The sequence below is a fragment of the Dicentrarchus labrax genome, unplaced genomic scaffold (genome assembly GCF_905237075.1).
Source record: "Dicentrarchus labrax unplaced genomic scaffold, dlabrax2021, whole genome shotgun sequence".
In the NCBI taxonomy this organism is placed as follows: domain Eukaryota; kingdom Metazoa; phylum Chordata; class Actinopteri; family Moronidae; genus Dicentrarchus; species Dicentrarchus labrax.
This window is the reverse complement of record NW_026136723.1, coordinates 7,879,130-7,899,120: the sequence shown is the minus strand read 5'-3', so window position 1 is coordinate 7,899,120 and position 19,991 is coordinate 7,879,130. Positions and strand designations below refer to the sequence as shown.

Here is a 19,991-nt window from a genome sequence, read left to right as displayed (position 1 = left end):
AGACAGTCTATGACATATTGCCTCCCTGTGACAAAGACATGTTGAGAAAAGAACAGGAAAAAGCCTCCCCATATGATCAGAGTGTTTGGGTAAGCAGCGGAGCAGTCAAGGCCGATGGGTTGTGGAGGGGACCAGAGGGGAGACCAGTTCTCCCTCCAGGACTGACATCAGTGGTGCTCCAGGAAGCTCACGGGCCAACTCATTGCGGCAGTAAACAAATGAAACATCAGTTAACTCATTGGTGGCATCCCTTTTTACCAGCAATGATAGAGAATCATATCAGGGAATGCAGTACGTGTAATGTGTACAATATTAGATCTACAGTAAAACCACACCAGGGAAAATTCCCTCTACCATCCCGGCCGGGGCAGGAGATCATTATTGACTACATAGACATGAATGACAGGGTCAGAGGGTACAGATACCTCCTGGTATCAGTGGATGCATACACTGGCTGGCCGGAGGCACTACCTGCAAAAAAGGAAGATGCACAGACAGTAGTCAAATTCCTGATAAATCAATACATTCCCACACATGGGTTTCCCAGATGAATCAGATCTGATAATGGCACACACTTCAAAAACAAACACCTACAGGCAGTGGAGGCTAGCCTAGGGTTAAAACACACATTTGGCACAGTCTATCATCCCCAATCTCAAGGCAAGGTGGAAAGGATGAATCAAACATTGAAAGGAAAGATTGGTAAAATATGTGCACATGACAAGCTGAGTTGGGTTGATGCTCTCCCACTAGCTTTAATGTCAGTCAGAAATTCGGTGAGCTCTAGGACAGGGTTTACACCATTTGAGCTCACCTGTGGACAGAAGTTCCCAGGACCTGAAGCAGGCGGGATAACAGCCCCAATAGCTCCATTTTTGAAGTACAAACCATACTATGATCAACTAACAGCATTGGTTTCAGCCTTCTCAAAACAGGTGAATGAGATCCAAGGGGGAGCAGAGAAATCACCAGCCCCAAAAGACATTGATTGGGTGCTGCTGAAGGTTATCAAACGAAAGTGGTCTGAGCCAAGGTGGACAGGACCATACCAGGTGACAGAGAGGACCAACCACGCGGTCCGGCTCAAGGGAAAGGGGGACACCTGGTTGCACTGGTCGATGTGCACAGCCGCTGAACCACCCATGAGGACGGTGGAGGAGATAAGAAAACACTCAAAGGAACAGCGTTGGAAAAAAAAAAAAAATAAATCCCTATATCCTTTTTTCTGTTTATGTTTATATTATCATAGCTTTGCCAAAACAAGGAGTGGAGTCATTAGGTGTGTTTAGCGTGAAACGACTTACGCGGGTGGAGGTTCTGCCCTGCTACATGGAGAGATAAGGACTTTTAGCTTACTTATATACTTCTTATTTTTTCCATATTTTTTAACTTGCAATTTTTAGATTTTTTGGGCTTAAAGCAAGACATACATTAATCTCACTTCTCAACACTCTCAGCACCATTCACTACGGGTATTTTAGTCAGCATTTTAATAAATGTGCCGCCCAGAAGATAGAATGGGGTGGCTTGGAGTATGTTTGTGCTTTGCTTTGTTTGTTGTAGTTCCTGTGCTGATATGGGAACGTGTCCAGACCACAGAAAGAACGGGAAACACGCCAAAGGACATACTGGGAACAGGTCCAGTAACGCACACACACTCACACACCCCCACACACCTGAACCGGTCCAGACGTTCACTGCCAGTACAATATGATAAACATAAAGACAAATGCCTGGCAATATATGGAGGCATAGAGCTAAATTACACCTTAGGATCCACATCTACATACCAATTTGATTTATGCAATGTGATTAACTGTGGGGGCAGGAATGAAGAGTGGATAGGATATGACACGTACTTGTGCGGCTTCCCCTGGTTCGGCACGCAATCAAATACATGGTGTGAACGATGGAGTGATGTGATTGCCTCATCCTCAACCACCTGGCAGCCACCGGGGCGTATTTACAGGGGTATTGATCTCCCGACAAAAATTAAATATTGGAGGAGACAAGGGAATAAAGGGGGAAATCCAGTCCAATTGTCCCTGCTGGGGTTCAACACTAACCCATGGATAGATCAGATATGGACCATGGCTGAATGTGGGCCGTTCAGCAACAGCGCTTATCTCGTAGTAGGGGTAGATCAGTCTGGAGTAGACACTATGGCCCTAATTAAAATAAACTTTCTAAGGTCACCGATGCCGAATTATCTCTCAACTAGCAGCTCTGCAGCAACAGCCAAGCCCAACATCACTCTGGTAACGCTTAATGAGCAAGGCCTAGTGGATATCCATGTTAAAACACCCTGACACCAGCAGAATCTATTGCAGTAGCCACAGGGTATACAGATAGAAATGAGTGGCTGGCATGGATAGAAACCACTGCTGCTTCTCTAAAAATGACTACTTGTATTGCTTGTTCCACTGCAAGACCTATTTTGATTACTGTTCCAGCTCCGCTGCATGCTGTTACGGATCCCGCAGGATTCCATTGTATGTTGGCATTAACCATGCAGAAGGTACCAGTGAACTGCGGCAATCTGTCAGAAGTATACCCAGCGGTTACAAATCACACCATCCCGCCAGTTTTCACCCCTAAGGAAGGTAACTATACCTGCTTTACACGCAACACTGGACCTCCTATTGGAGAAATTGAACCATCCTGGTGCAATCACACGATAAACGTCACAACCTGGACCAATGCCACTGATATGGTTTGGGCCAGAGCTGACCTATTCTGGTATTGTGGCCAAAACACTATTAAAACCCAGCTACCGGCTAATTGGAGAGGCACTTGTGCTTTAGTTAGACTTGCTATGCCCCTCACCTTGTTCGGAGCTCATGATAAACATGTCACTCCCCTTAGACCACGCCGCTCTGTGAAGACAGATGCGTTTGATTTTTCATCTGAAACTTACATTGACGCGATTGGAATTCCTAGAGGAGGACCTGATCGTTATAAATTAGCTGACCCCATCGCATCAGGATTTGAGAACCTTCCCCTTATATCTGCTCTTTTTCGTTGGCCAGGACAGCCTCCAAGACAGTGAGGGTAACGCAAGTAGCTGATCACATGACATGGTTAAGCTACATTTGAGGGAAAAATGTAGTTATAAATGCAATTGCTTTGTAAGAATAATACTTTCCACTCATGTTGTTTGATTTGAAAAGGAATTTATTCTAATTTTAATTTTAACTATTAACTCCTCTCTGTGCCATCTGTAAACATATTATATACTGTGATGTGCTATTGTGCAGTTTGCCAGCTTATGTCCCATTTAGCCCTCTGCTAACTTTAATGGGGAAAAAATAATTTAACTGTGCGGCTCTGGACTTTCCAAATGTTATCAGACTGAATGGGTCACATTTTGATAGTGAAACAAGTCTTTTCTTGGGGCTTGTGACTCTAGCTGTACCCATGTTTTACACCCTCTTCTTTAACAATGGAAGTCAATGGAAGTTTTTTTGGGCCGCTGTGCACAATGTCAAATTGGCTTCACAGCCCAGCACACTTCATGGGGGTTTGGCTGTGACACATTGGCAAAGTATGTGTGCAGACCCAGTGGGACATGGACCATGTCCTGCATTGTCCTTATCCTGCTTTCAATAGACTTAGCTCTCTGAAGCATATACAAAATAAAATGTTAGTTATGTATAATAACTCCAGATTGTCTGTATAGGCGCAGCCCTCTAAGCTTGGGCCCCTACTGGTTCCTTTACCTGAAGGAAAAGCTGTCTTAGGGAGCAAAACTCATGTATTGACAGATTATTTCCAGTTTGTTTAATCTAGTGTAGTTGCCTGGAAAGTTTAAGGAGGCGATAATAATCTGTGTTCAACTTTGGTGAACAAATGTTGACGATAGCAAAGCCTGTTGACAGTGGTGACCTTTGAGGGGATAGGAGTTTTAGAAAGCTAAGTGAGTCCTTTATTTACACTCTAAAAAGAACAGTAGAAAGAAAATAGAAATACGCCAGCTACAGCACTATATCAACTAGCCTGCTGAGTATAATCACTACATCACCATGCTTCTGGCAGTACCTATGTGGATAGGTACTGCCAGAAGCAGCCCCTCAAACAAATGAGCCATTACATGCTAATTATTGAGTGTTAAAGGTGCTGGTTGGCGAATTGCCAAGTCAAGCACTTGTTTTACTTTCCTCAGCATGAAGGCAACAATTAGCACACATACAACCAAAGTGAACACATACACAAAGACGGCAGCCTCTCTGATCTTATGCGGCGCACATAGTCTAGCTGGTAGACATGGACCTGACACAAGACCTCTGCAGCAAGATATTAAAACATGGAACATCTGATAACTCCGTCCCACAAAATCACACCGCCCAGGGAAGCAAAGCTCTAGCAGGGGGTAGGTGAAGAACAAGGCAGAGGTGAAAAATAAAGCCACCTGGCCAAAGTGATAGATAATGGCTGGGTCCCTGCTGGTCGTAGACCACAACATGAGTCTTTTAGCCACAGGACTGCTGTTCCAGATAATGGCGAGCATTGATGGCACCACCTGGCACACCTTTAATACCTAGTTTGGTTGGGTGTGGTTCCAGTAATTGCCATAGCAGCATCCCAGTGGCAGTGGGCATAAAGATCCCATACACGTGTCTGTGCAAGCTCTCATTCCGAGCATAGTACAAATGAACTTTAGCACTGCCAACGAAACGAAAACACAACGGTTCTTATTTTCAGGTGATTATACACCAAAAAAAATACCTATGAATATTAGATTCCATTCGTACCATCCTCCTTAAATGTTACACACTGGAGCTTTAAAGTAAACACAGAGAGCCCTACATAAAAAAGGGAATATTAATGGGCCAGATAACAAATGCATTTTTTAAAAACTCAAAAGAAAGGGTTTTGAGGGTAGATCAAGCATTAATAAAAAATAAAAAATAAAAAAAAAAACAGAGCCATGAGCAAAAGAGTGAAAACTATGTGTGGTTCCATTATTACATAAAAAGATGGGATGGGAGATAAAGGTAGTGTAAAAGGAGACACTACAGAAAAAAAGGGGTTAGTGTGTCCTTTTGACTCCCATTGATAAGTCATTTAATGGGATCCCACTTTTGCAATTTAGCAGTAGCCTGAACGCTATTCAAAATCTAAAACAACTTTTAGTAATCCACTTATCAACAAAAGGGGCATCTGTAAGTGACAGATATTGTAGGGGAGATGTGAAATGTAAAATTCAAAATAGGTTAAGCATAATCAATATGCATATTAAAACAAAAGGTTTGAATTTTCATTCAAATTTATAATTATAATTATTATTACAAATCTGACAACAAAAACAGAAAACATTTATATTATTACAACTAATATCATCATAAGTTTGGCTACATTAAACACAATATAACAGTGAGCAGGGGGGGACAGAACATATGTGACTGTGTTCATCAATTCAAGTTCATAAACAACAGCAGACAATGAAAGAAACAATACACAGCCCCTCTAGTTAGTTGATGACAATGTTTTCTGATAGAAGCACAATAATGCACACAATACAACATTATTAAAACAAATATGCCCACTAAAAAAGTGGTAACAAGAGGGTTCATACAAAGCTCAATAGAATAGAAAAACACTGTACAAAACACAGTAACAAGTACTAAATGCACAATAGATATTTACACTTGAGATAAACAACCAGCAGCTTAACTTTTAGGTGTATGACAAACCTATGGGTGTAAACAGACAGCTATTTGACCAGCAGCATATGCAGGGTCACGACATCTTATCCTTCAGTTAATGTGAAGTTTCCCCACTTAGGGGCAGAAGGTACACTGTATTTTATCTGAGCTAGATCCATCGAAGATCATTAATCCTGACTGACAAACGAAAACACTTAACACAGATCTTATTTTTGCGTGTTAACTCCAAATGAACATTGTTTTTTTCTTTCTTTCGCCTTTTAAACTGCTCCTTTGAGTCCATCTAGCAGCAAACAAAAACACAATCTATTCAGCTTATTATGAAACAGCAATTCGCATTCACAGCCACAGCTTTGCCCACCACAGGCAGAGCAGCTTCAGCTGTGCTCACTGTTGAAACGCTGCCTTTTGAAAGGAGTAATGAGCAGGAAGTGTCAGATCATCTGTCCTTTCTGTAATATCTGCAGAGTGTTTCCCTACACTGGACTGGACCAGTGAGTTCAACTGTTCATCTCGAAAAAGCATTTTATTATTTCTAGCACACTGTTGTCCTCTCTGTTTCAACTCCTTTTTTTTTTTTTTTCATTTGCCTCAGTCCTGAAATGTTTTAATTCTAGTTCAACCATGTCAAGCACTTTGTAACTTTGTTTTTTGAAAAGTGCTGTATAAATAAAGTGTATTATTATATTATTATATCATGTTACATAGCCTACAATTGGGTGTTTTTTATTTTACGTTTTTGACTTTGTTCCAACTGCCTGATTTGATTGTCTTACAGAATGGACGTAAATAATCAATTTACTAATTTTTGTCAAAACAGCATTCCCTCGGACAACGTCTGTAAGAATGCAGACTTACAGAAAGTTTGGATAAATGGCTCAAAAAGTCTGCCAGAGAACACTTATGCATCATTTGACAATGGGACAGTCCGGAGCCCTCACTGTAAGTCAGTGCCAGGAATGTGCGTCAATCATTAGGTTTAATGCCACTCCAGAGGAGTGATTCATTTTTTGGTTTACTGTCTTGTCTACGAGGAGATAAGGGATGTACTTTTTGGTAAAACATCCTCCAATTATGATGATTTGTTTTGCCTGGATGATTATGAACCTGAGTTTTGCTTCAGGAAGGGAACATTTTAAGATAAGAATATTTAAAGACAAATTAATCTGTAATTTTGTAGTTTCTGTGGAATGAAACGTTTGACCACTGCAACTGCACTTCTGGCGTCTTAAAAACCCATGAGGGTTGATAGGAAAATAAGGTAAAATCATCATATTGTCCTAACTCTTTTCTTGGCCTAAGGCCCGTATTTTATATGTTTATATGTATACAATAAGGCACATATTCCCTTGCTAATTTGAGTTTGCAAATTACCAACACAGATGCGCAGCATCAGTGTCAAGTGTATCTTTACAGTATGTAAATAACAGCTGAGGTCCTGCTAGGAGGAACACTGTGTAACAGGTTGCTATGGAGACCAATTAACCATTGAAAAACAGCCATCAGATTAGTTTTTCATCCAAAAATTGTCAGACTTTTATTTTTTTAGTAAAATGATTACAGTACCTGCATTAACACATATATCCTCCATCCAGTTTTTAAAATATCACAATTTAATGGTGAAAATACAGTTGTTGCAATAATACCACACTTTTATACTGTTAACCATTACCATCAATATCATTTAATCTCAGTCTGTAGCTCTCTGTCTTGATTCCACCCAAAAATACCCAGTCTGGGAACAACATCTATACGGAAACAGCAGATGGATTGGGGACATCACAAGCAGGGAGCTGCTGGTCGACATTCATTTTATTTGCCTATAGCAGGAAAAACTAATGTCAAGAAAATAAAAGGGCTTTAAGAGAAATACATCTGCAACAGTTTTATAACAATACATCAACAGGTGCAATAAAGTAGAACTCAGTTCCCAATTGGAGTTTCAGTTAAACATTCAATTATAGGCAGTAACATTAGATCGCACAATATCAATGAGGTTCAGTTTTGTCATTGAAATTACAGTTTCATAACCTACACTATATTACACTGAACTGGAGGTAGGCTACATGCATATACTGTATTTTAACAACAGAAATAACATGGGAGCTTGTTGCTCCTTGCACAGTGTGCAAAGGTCAACATACTCCTGATAAACAATATTCCCCATCCATCTGGAGCCTCACAGTCATTCTCAGACATGTTTTGTAGTTACTCATAGTGAAAGTAGTAACAAGAGAATTTGACACAAAGGCCAGCAACATGTCAGGAGAGGAGACTATCAGTCAATGCTGCACACAAGAATTGTGCTTCAAGAAAAAGCTTAAGATTAATCCCGCTGGCTTTACATATTGGTCAGTAGTAGGCAGTATTATTTCCCAAACACATACATTATCACAGTACCTTCACCTTTCATTAGTACACTCATGTAACACCCACACTCAAGACTTTTCCCTTATAATTGAAAAGGCACAAACAACATTTCCCAGTGATTGCCGAATATACAGTACATAATACAAAACAGCCTACACATATATACTGCATGTCTAAATTAAGACATATCATTAAGAATTGAGTATATATATATATATAAAATCATAAAAATCTCCAGCTTTCTTAGGTACAGTCTTAAGGCAGTGCGTTAAATTATATCTAAAAGTGCGATGACATATAATTCAAGCTCACAAAACAACAACAAAATGGTTTAAGTCTCAGACTGGCAAATAAAAACATTTCATAATGTGTCTTCAAAGATTTCCTAGCTACATGAAAATGTCAACTTAAATCCTAAGGCTTTAGTTTCTGACAATCTGCACTATGTGCCATTACCTAATTTAGTTAGAGTTAGATTGAGAACAGTGAGAACCAGCACCAACTTTATGCTAAATGTAACATAAAAGGTGCAAACAATTGGCTCTCAAGGCACAATGACAAAGGCACTGCATGTTGTAACACTGTTATTACAATTGGTAGATTATACTATATGATAGTCTCAGCTTAGTAGTAGATTTGGTTTGATTAGTTTATCACTTTCAAACCATTTAAATAATTATTATTCAAACTAATATAAAAATCCATTAGTTTGGGTGAAATATGTCTTCACTTTTAAAATATAGAATATATATAGGCACATTTTATATTCTATTCCATATATTATCCCAGTACTGTAGGATAAAATGAAATTTTCAATAACCTGATAATTCATAATCAAACTGCATACAATCTATTTTCATCAATAACAGCAGTGACTATATACTTGGGGGTGGCAGTAGCTTAGTCTGTCAGGACTTGGCTTGGGAACTGGAGGGTCGCCAGTTCACGTCCAGACTGGACCACAGTACTGGTAGCTGGAGTGGTGCCAGTTCACCTCCTGAGCACTGCTTGAACAAGGCACTGAACCCCGTACTGCTCCTGTGGCACCGCTACGTGGCAGCCCAACCCTCCACCATCTCGCCACATCTGCATGTCTATAATGATTGTATTTCAGGCCTGTGTTTGTAAAAAAATAAGGTTAATCTGAACTTATACTGTAGGCAGTTTTAGGAATCTAAATTTGATTATGTTCCCTTTGAAAAAAGCACCAGCCTTTGCTGATGCATGAAAAACACCAGTTGGAATTATTCCAAAAATTCTAATGCCAATCAGTACCAAACTCCTACTATTATTTTGCATCCCTCTTGTAATCTGCCACTTACCGTTATAAAATATTAAAATTTCCAACAGACATTTACATAACACAAGCCTAAACTACAGTAATACAGCAAATATAATTAGTTATCTTTCTATCAAAGCAGCAAGTCTGCAAGAAAAGGCACATGAATGCTTTTGCACATAGCTCCTACAGAATCTATTCCATTATTTGGACTTGGCATGGAAGTCAAACACTTGCTTTACTTTCCTCAGCATGAAGGCAACAATTAGCACACATACAACCAAAGTGACCACATACAGTCCCACAAAGAGGGCAGCCTCACCGCTCTTATGCAGACCTGAGTATAATTTCCTACGGCCAACGAAGTCGAGATGAGAGGCATGGATCTGACACAGGGTGCAGCAAGATAGAAATACATGGAACATCTGATGACTCTGTCCCACAAAATCGCACCGCCCAGGGAAGCAGCGCTCTAGCAGGGGGTAGGTGAAGAAGAAGGCACAGCTGAGAAAGAAAGCCACCTGGCCAAAGTGATAGATATAGGCTGTGTCATTGCTGGCTGAAGACCATGACATGAGTCTTTTAGCCACAGGACTGCTGTCCCAAATATAGGCGAGAGCTGAGGGCACCACCTGGCACACCTTACGCACCCAGGTTGGTAGGCTGTGGTTGCAGTATTTGCCATAGCAGCATCCCAGGCATGACAGACAGCTGAGAAAAGCGGCAGTGGGCATGAAGATCCCATGCACGTGTCTGTGCAAGCTCTCATCCACAGCATAGTAAAAATGAACTATAGCACTGCCATACTGATACTGTGCTACCCCAACATAGTCCAGAAAGAAGAGGGTATAGTGACACATCTCAGACTTGCTGCCCAGTAGGTGAGCTGCTACACTGAATGCCGAGTAGGTCAAGGAGGACAGGATGAGGACCAACAGGGGCCACGAATGAGGATCACTAACAAAGTCCACAGTCTCAGTGAGTTGGCGCAGTTTAACCAGAAGAACTAAAAAGGCCAACAGGTGAGTCCAGACGTTGATGGTCTCATTGTGGCGCTGGAATAAAGACAGGAAGTAGTAACGCCAGTTTTGGTTGAGTGGTCGGTAGCCGGTGGAGACGTAGCGCTCCCTGAAGTAGTAGGGGACCTCTATGTCTCTAACAGTGCCGGGCATGGAGGGTTTCGCCTCAGTCAGCATCCGGGGGACCCCCCTGATCTGCTGCAGGCTGATGAACACTCGCCCAATTCTCTCCATTACAATCGTCGCCATAACTGTCAGTAGCTGAGTGATATACACTGGGGGGGTTCCTGCAGAGTTCAAATACACAAAAATTAAAAATATATATATATATTTTCAACAATTTTAAGGTTTTTTTAAGCCAAAATATAACATAGCTTGCTAATTTGTAGTTTGTATACCATGACAAAGTTTTGCCATTCACAAGCAGTTATGTCAACCTAAAGTCTTTTCTGCTTCCTCTGTGTAAAGCTCTGCAGTTGGCTGGTTGGAAGCAGTGGTGTAGTGCAGGTACAGTCAACATGGGTATACTTTTAAATCCTCTCTGATGCTCAATATTCAGTTCTGTGAGCTTGTTTTTTCCCCCCCTAGGATGGCAAAGTCATGACACAGTTGTCCAATTTCTTCACTCAAAATGTATAATTACGTAGTAGTCTTTGGGCCAGTATTGATTGTAAAGCCTGCCCCTCTTCTGTGGCTAATGTTAATGCTCCTTATTGCCTGAAGTCAAGCAGCAGAAGTTAAGTGACAATGTGCAGATACTGCTGGCCCATTTATGAGTGAACTAATCATGCAAGAGCATAATTACTTGTCAGGGCTGTTTATCCTGGAGGGGCAAACGTGTGGGCAAAAAGAGTATAGCAACTTCTCCAGGAGCACTACACCACTGGTCAGACATGAGACTGAGACTTCTCAAAAAGAAAGTGACTAATTGTTGTTGAACTGTATTTTTCTGATTCTTATTAATTTTTTTTTTATATTAGATTTGAATTTGTAGTAGTATAAGCTGTAGTAGGACATCTGGTAAAACGGAGTGGGGGAGTTTTACATTTAGACACATTTTCTCCCTCCTTATTTTAGTGCCCCCTTAAGACCTTCAGGGGGAAAATTCTGTATATTTCTCCTGTACCCGCCCATGGCGATAACATGTTGCTGTGTGTCGAGTATGTGAATCAAACGGACTTTATGTGGGTGCACTAAACCGAGTGCTGTAGATTCACTGCCAGCCAGTGTGCGTGCTAAAGGACCAAACCCGAGGCAGTTCTCAAAGTTCTGCCGGACTGGAACGAAGACGTAACTTACTGCGCATCACTTTAGCAGACTACCTGTTAACTCTCCCTGTACACATGACATCAATCAATACCCGATCAATACCTCAGCGATGTCTCACCTTGGACTGATTGCTCGTTTCCTTCAGTGTTTTACAGATGAAGTGACCTCTGCCTCCTCCTCCGCCCGCCGAGACAAATACTGAATACGGAATGAATCCTTCCTCTGAAGTGAGACGGCAGTGTCAAGGTACTAACACAGCGGGAAGAGTGGGGATTCAACAATAAAAGCACAGAAGATTTTCACATAAAACATGAAAAAACTGATGTATGTAAATAACAACATTAAGTAGGAGTTATACGTTTTGAAAATATACTGTATAAGCTCTATTATTGCAGTTTGGTAGTGTCGAAGTTATCAGCAATCTACATATAATGCTGTATTAGCAGGCATACAGTTTGGCCTATGCACAGAGAGTGTACAGGTGTGTGTGTGTGTGTGTGTGTGTGTGTGTACACTATCATCAAACATATATTTACTCTGTACTCTTTGTGACTGAACAGTAGTCAGTCATGAGTCATTCCTCAGGACTGGCATACATTGCTGTGGTTTGTTGGCAATAACCTACAAAGTTATTATGGAGCATGCCTGATGTGTTTTATTTTGAAAACTGCCACCGGAATACCTGTTGTGTTAGTAACTTGATAGACACTGGGTGGATCAGAAGGAAGAAGGGTTCTCAAGTAAGTGAATACCAAATGAAAACCTCGGAAGTGAGGTGCCTCAACCCAGTCCCATTTGTATAGTTAAGATATTTGTTCAGGCTAAGGCAGAAAAGGAAGTTGTTTTCTCATGTGTTCATCGGCAAATTGTATATTAAACTTGAGAGGACATAAAAAACAACCTCCAATCTCAGGGGTCATTCTCACTTCATTTCAATGTGACTCCTGGAGGGATGCAAAGCAGAGGAAGTAGCCTCTGTGGCGCTTCAACCTGAGCATGAGTTGTATGAGGGAGAGAGGCAGAGAGGCAGAGAGGCATACATAGTGTGTGGGTGTGAACTCCTGGAACATTCTTTGTCAGTGACAATCTGCTCAAGTTTTTCTTTTTTCTTTTTTTCTTTCCCACAGACCATACAGTCTGTGACCATGACCACACTATTTAAACATGATTTGAATGAATCCAAACAGTTGGAATACTAAACAAACTTTACATATTCATTTGGGTGTATGGGAGGATAAACCTGGAAGGCATGAGGGGGCATGTTAAAGGCTTTTATGAAAATATTTATGTGATTATAGGACAATTTTGGAAGCAGTAGAGCCCATATTCTTATTTTAAAATCCCCCAAAAGTAATGGTTAAAGTAAAATGTGGTTAGAATACTAACCCTTTAACAGAAAGATAATAGGAAAGTCCTAGCTAATGTTCCCTTGACTGGACAGAGAGTAAAGTATATGTTTGCAACCAAAGGGGAAATATGGGATATTAGCAGGACACTTATATTTAAATAATAGTTTGACATTTTGTATTAATCTGTCTTGTAAGTACAGTGTATACAGCCTGGCAATAAACTCAGGGGGGCAGGCAGTGCGATCTGCTGGTTCCCAGGAGTGCATAAAGTGCCCTCTTGAATGCTCCTATGGTAGATAAAACATCATAAAGAACCCTTCCAGTGGACAAAACACAATAAAGTGCCTTTTGAGGTGCTAACCACACAACACCCTGACTAATCTGTTTCACCATAAATGCATCACAACTTTCTGTGCACTGGTGCCCTTTTTGATTTTTTCCCCCTGCCTCTGAAACAGCCAATCCACCACTGGCACATAGAAATAGTCTGAAACATGAACCCTGTAACAAACACAACTTGCCAGGCTAGCTGTTATCGTTTCCAGTCTTTCTGTTCAGCTAAGCTGAATATGTTGTAGCTATAGCTTGGTGTCAATCCGTATAAGTACATGTGAGCATACGAATGATAATAAGTGTTTTTTCCAGAAAATGGAGCTATTGTTAAGCAGGGGCGTAGTGGGGTGGATAAACCCAAGTAAGCTATATCAATCAGTGAGGAGAAACAATGTACCCACCTTTACCCCCCTGGCTTTAAGGGAAAGGTGTGTTGTTTAAAGGGTGATTGAGCTATTGTAAAAGCTCTCAAAGGGCTATATATCTCCTAGTGTCTTTTCTTCTAGTGTGTTTGCAGTGTTTGCAGGCAATTCTTCTGAATCAAATCCAGCCTGTGTAGGAAATTAAAAACTGCTCCAGCATATTGCCAAAGCCTTCTGTATCCCAGCATGCTATCAAATCTGTTTTTTGTCAACAATCTCATTTTTTGTTTGGATCCATGACATGTCATTTAGCCTGAAGCAATAGGCAGAACTTCAATTGGGTTTGAGAATGTAGCTCTTCTGGTGTGCCCTCATACTCCTTAAGACTCATTTTTTCCTTTGACGCATGAAAGCATGTTACAGTCTCCAAAGGTACAGGTTTAGATATCTACACTGTCTGCTTTGTTTTCAACTTGACTTACAGTATTTAGGCCTTTGAAGACAACATACAGGATTGTATCTCATCACCACAGGATGTAATGGGGAAAATATAGATATTCAATTATTTATTTATATTGAGAAGCAATACAATATAGAGCAAGTTTCTCCACAATTTCCTAACATTATATTTTTGTGGAGACCTGGTGTTAGGAAAAAGTTTTGAAAAAATCTATTCTCTGCCCATTTAATCAACTTTATTCACCGATGCGTAACCCCTTCATAGAGTTTAATATTTGTTTTACAAGCAAACTAATGGTCAGTTCCTTTAAGGTTGGGGCAAGTTTTACTTACTTCAAATGTTAATCTTTGTGAAAAGGCGTTTTTGGAAGGCGAGGACATTTTGACTCACTGCTTGGTTTTAGGGTTAAAGATAGAATTCATACATGTTGAGGCATGTACAGTGGTTACGACGGTTAAGGTAAGGGTTAGAGAGTGCATTATGTCAAATGTCCTAGAAGTATAGAAGTAGTTTGGGTAAGAGAGACAGAACGTACCCTGTTGTTTGCATATTTGTGAGTGTGTTTATACTGAAGGAGGACAAGAAGAGGAGGGGGCAACACTGCAGATGTGTAAGATCCTCCCACTCTGACAGCACATTTCACCGAATTAACGTCAGAAACGGCAAGTTTCATCTGCAGACTGAGAGCATGGGTTAATAACATTTATCACTGCTTTCTAGCTGCTTATAAGTGTTTGCAATAATCAACATTCCTGTCCTGGAGGAAATTAGTTCACGGTGTACTAGACACCAGAAAACTGTGGTCCACTTACAATGACATACACTAAATTTGGCTCGACCAGTTTTACTTTAGAGGCAGGATTTCATCAGAAGATCCTCACAGGGTTAAATTTACATCTTATCTGCAAATACTGGCCCCATTTAAAGCTCCCCTCCAGACATATACACAAATAGTCTGCTCAGAACAAGAATGTATGTCTGATATGTTTTTCCACAAAAAAGTAAAATTTTCCTTGAAAATCCTTGAAAACCTCTCCTCCTTCTACCTCATTAAAACTTCCAGAATCTCTGAATATGCAGATGTTGTTGATTTCTAAAGTTTTCCTGCTGGACATATGTCTCCTACTTCACTGTAAAGTCCATTCTCAGTGGATGTGCACTGGTGGCTTCAAGTTTCTACATCACACTGCTGTATACTGGACCAGGACTGACTTCATAACTATTTGTGATATCTCAAATCCGTCTGGTAGGCCCCGCCCCTTAAAATCAGATGTTTAATGAGCTCAGAGAAACTTTCCACTTTCAACGAATGATTAATGCGAAAACATCCTTCTAGAGTAATCTATGATTTGTTGTTAGCCACGCTGAGCAGTAAAATTGTCACTATGACCTTTCATCTACAATATAGTCAATCTCTGTATAACGTGATCTAAGTTCCCCATTTAACAGATGAGACCCATGATGTTTAGTATACTGTTGGTTCTTGATCGGACGGATCTGTCAGAGTGTTACACTGACATCGCCACAAACTCTTTTTCTCTTCACACTTTAGATATAGATTCGGATAAACACACGTAGAACTACTGAGCATAAGGTTTTCACTCCGTCACTCCCTCTTTCTGTCCAGTTATCTCTCTTACAAATATTTACACACTTCCTGTGCTAACCACACTCACTTGCACAATCATTCTGTTTCCTGCTTCAGGCCTATTTCATGTTTATTAGTCTAATACTCTTTATGTTGCAATATTTTCATGCTGTTCTGTTTTCTTCTGATTTATTTATTTTATTTTTATTTTCAATCTTCACTATTCACTAAATTGAAGTCGTGGATTAGAAACTAAGACAAAGCATGCAACTGCTTCAGGGATAAAGGTCTCCAGAGGCCCTACAAGCTCCACTGTTTAAGTGTTTAATTTGGTTTATTTGATTAATTCTAAAAACTGTTAGGATTGCTATAAAATTAAATACAATTTAATTTTATACCAAAGTATAAAGAGTATTGAGAGAAAATATTCACAAATAAGTGAGGGGAAGAGAAAGTTGCAATACAAAATGTAATATAAAAACACAAAGGAATTAATTAAGTATTCCAGCCATGTCTCTGGGTGGCGCAGGTCTGTTTTGTTTTGTCTTTATCTGAAACATGTCCCTAACTTGTTCGACCTGTTTTCCAGCATGGTGGCTGTTTTACATCAGGACTCCGATATATGACGTCCAGTAACTCTCTAGAATATCCACAGAGGGGCAGTGTTTCCTCTTTAAAGCATGTTCTTCATAGCAGATAGCGCTGGGGACAGAAAAAGATGATGCAAATTTTTATTTTATTTATTTTGTTTCCTAGACAGACCTTTTTTATAGCATTTATTTTGACATAAAACAGGAGGGTAAACAGGATCATGTTTCTGTTCTATTTGATGTTGCAGAGCCAGAGCACAATAGCAGCAGCCTGACTCTGTTACTTTGACCTGAATGGAACAAAACCTTAATTAGTGTCATTGGTAACACCTGTGTTTACCCTACTATTTCATGTCAAAATGGCTGCTGTGAAAAAGGTCTGTTATGAGAGTTTGTCTCAAACCTGACACAAATATTAAAGGACACCAAAACTGAAACAAATGATTTGATTAGGTAATTAGATTAACCTACTAGGGGGGCCTGGGGCAAGAAATTGTTGTGGGCCCCCACTGCACCCACATTCTATGCATTGTTTATGTGCCCACCTTCATTATATTTCACCCAGAGCCCAAGAGACCAACCACTGTTTCTGTTCATATCCACTCCCTACTTCATATGTGTTTGAACATACATTTATTTAGGAATATGCAACATTTAAACACGATATAAACTGAACAAAGGGTTTAAAACAGAGGGGCCTTAATATTAGGTAAACATGCAGAAGCTGCTTTTTTTTTTGGCCCCTATTATTTCTCTTTATGTTCCGCTGTCTTGGTGAAAATTACCAAATTTTAAATTAGTCAGCTGAAAAATAATTGCCTCACAGTGTTACTGGGGCCATCGGGTCTACTAAAGGTCAAGTTTACCTCACTGTCCAGTTGGGAGTCCTTGCATAACATTAACTCCAGGTTAAGTTATATTAACCTCCGTCTTGTCCTCTGACATGCAAAATTTGAAGCTTAGCGTACGGTTGAGCAGGAGATCAATATCACAATTCCAACTAATTACACTGAATCAATGGATTGATTCATTACGGGAGTTGTATTTGAGCGTGCTTGTCAGTTACACGACATTTCACAATGTTTCGTTAGCCTTTAATGACAAGCACTTCACCTCAGGGAGCTTTTTAAGTGACATGTAGGAAAACGCTGTGTGGTTTTAAATTGCTGCTTTGGAGATATTTTAATCAGGACCCTTTTTAACCAATAAAAATTACAGCTTTTTCCCATCTTTACTCTTTTATACAACCTTTCTGATAAATTCACATTCTCAAATGTGTCTCTAAAAGTGTGGAATTAGACCGTCATTCTTCCAGGGGGCTGAACTGGAACCTAGCGGACACTTGACATTTTACTTTTCAAACCTTTGACTGAAAAAGATAACACGTCTCCGGGCTACGGTCCCTAAAGCAGCACATCTTCTGGCCTAATTGGGTTGGATGGCTCAGCCAGATATCGAGGTGGCATTTTGCCGGAGAATTCCCTCAGCTCCCCGATGATGAGTCCAGTGTGCCTTCGTTTATCAACGTCTGCCCGCTTTTGCTGAGTAGTTTGTTTTTGCCCTTCGCACAATATATCACCTGTCACATCTAATGGGACCCAGTATGGAGTACACAGGGCCCCAGGGGATCCCTTGGGTTCATCTTTGTTTCCATTTCCACCATTGCCATAGATAACTCCTTCGATAGCTGCTGCAGCCCTCCACCTCTGCCGTACTGGAGAGCTCTCTTTGTTCTGGCATGAAAACAAATACAGGCTTTTTGCAGTTAAAATTTTTAAAGTGCTCGTGGTAGGCTTGAGTTTGGATAACACCAATGGACCGGTGCAATACTGTTCAAACTCAAAAATGGCACTTTATTGTTGACAAATTATTTAAGATTTTTACTACAAGAGTTTTCCTCAAAGTTGCTTAATGGACATATAGTAGTACAACCACAGATCATGCTCTATGCCCAAACAAATAACTTTCTTTTTCTGTCACACAATAACATGAGATGTGGCCCGGTGGCAGGGGAAAGCTGTTGTAGGTCTAATTCTTTGTGTTGGGTTGTTAAAGCATAGACATTTTCCTGCCCTTATATACACTGGGATTATTTAATTACTGTTTTATTGGTATGTTTAACCCTGCTGGGATGTTGGTTTAGTATTATTTTAGGATTATTACTATGATATTATTCATATCATCATAGGGCTGTTTTTGCCCTCCTAAAGGGTTACAATCCATGTCTATATATATATATATATATATAAATAAACATACTGGTAATGGATTACATGGAACTGAGTTACATAATCAGGCTTTTTTTTAGTAGCTAATCCGTTACAGTTACAGGGAAAAAAACATAATCAGATTAGTTACATTTAGCAAAATGGGGATTGTTTAGCAGGATTAAAATTAAATAAAATACATCCGTTTTTCTTTAAAAATACACTGAGCAGAGGACACATTGGATGTTAGTAATTAGTCAATTGAATTGACCAATGAATTCAATTAGGAATTGAATCAGATTGCATTTTCAAAGTAACTCTTCCAACCCTGGTCAGTAGTCTTGTTCCTTAAAGTTCTCATCCACTCTTGGTGTTGACATCTATGAGGTCAGAATGATTAGTAGCTAGGGCAGAAAGTACTGATTATTTTAATTTACGGATTCATTTGCCAATTATATTCTTGATTAGTCAGTGTTTGGTCCACAAAATGTCAGAATACAGTAATAAATGGCCATCACGATTTCCTAAAGCCGAACGTGACATCTTCATTGTCTTTTGTCTGACAGTCCAAAAGCTATTTATTTTACAGTGGAATAAAACTGAGAAATGCAGTAAATCCTCACAATGAAGAAACTGGAACCAGATGTTTTGTTGTTTTGCTTTAAAAATTATATAATCATAGGCTGTATCATGTAATAGTCCAAATTTTCAAAAACTTACTCTTTAAAACAAATCTAATCATTTGTTAAATTATTACTGTGTGCTAGACTATCATATTTTATACCTTCATAATTCTAATAAATGGATTTTGCAAACTGATTTGAAACACTCAACATAAAGTATTTTTGTTGTTATCTTCAAATAATCCAGGTATTTCTGGAAATGTGCAGTATATTCATATTTGAATGAGAGACTCTGGGAGACAGATTTATAAACTACCTCGGACTGAATGGCTTTAACCAAACAGACATCAGTCCAAACATTTCAATGTAATCTACTATATAATCCCACTAAACACTTTAGTAACTGTGGAGAAAGGTACCTAAAATGAATGTCAGTTGTCGTGCTTTTAGTGTGAAATATGTTTTTGCTTTTGTTTTTTGACCCTCAGCCCTTAAAGGCTAGACTAAATAACTGTCAAGTTTGACTAAAGTTTTACTAGACTGATGTATCCCTCTTTCTCTCTCACACAGATCCCGGAAGCTACTGCTGCTGCCAAGGCAGACAAAAGTATCAAGCTATCTCCAGTAAGAGAAATAGCTGTCAACTGTTCCTTTCAAAGTAAAACCCACATTAAACGAGCATATTGTATTGCTAATTATATAATGAGGCAGTATCTATTTTTCTGTTGTTGTTTTCGACATATGTTAAGATAATACAGAATATGCACCTATCTCTCTACCTAGCCATATTTATTACCAAAACTGGCACGTATTGCATTTTATTTTGACGCTAAAGTCACATAATTTCCGGTCTTCTTCGCTGTGTTTGGCTGACTC

At 39.7% G+C, this 19,991-nt stretch overlaps 1 protein-coding gene and 1 pseudogene across 1 annotated transcript; both read right to left on the bottom strand.

The window, feature by feature from the left end:
- Positions 1-3,766: 3,766 nt before the first annotated feature.
- Positions 3,767-9,128, bottom strand: LOC127358292 (membrane progestin receptor alpha-B-like; annotated as a pseudogene).
- On the bottom strand, positions 7,174-11,837 carry paqr7a (progestin and adipoQ receptor family member VII, a). Its single transcript, XM_051390385.1, has 2 exons — positions 11,722-11,837; positions 7,174-10,621 (listed from the first exon to the last, which is right to left on the bottom strand). Exon 2 carries the CDS (start codon positions 10,581-10,583, stop codon positions 9,519-9,521), a length of 1,065 nt encoding a protein of 354 aa, XP_051246345.1. The 5' UTR covers positions 10,584-10,621; positions 11,722-11,837; the 3' UTR covers positions 7,174-9,518.
- Between the last annotated feature and the right edge of the window lie 8,154 nt (positions 11,838-19,991).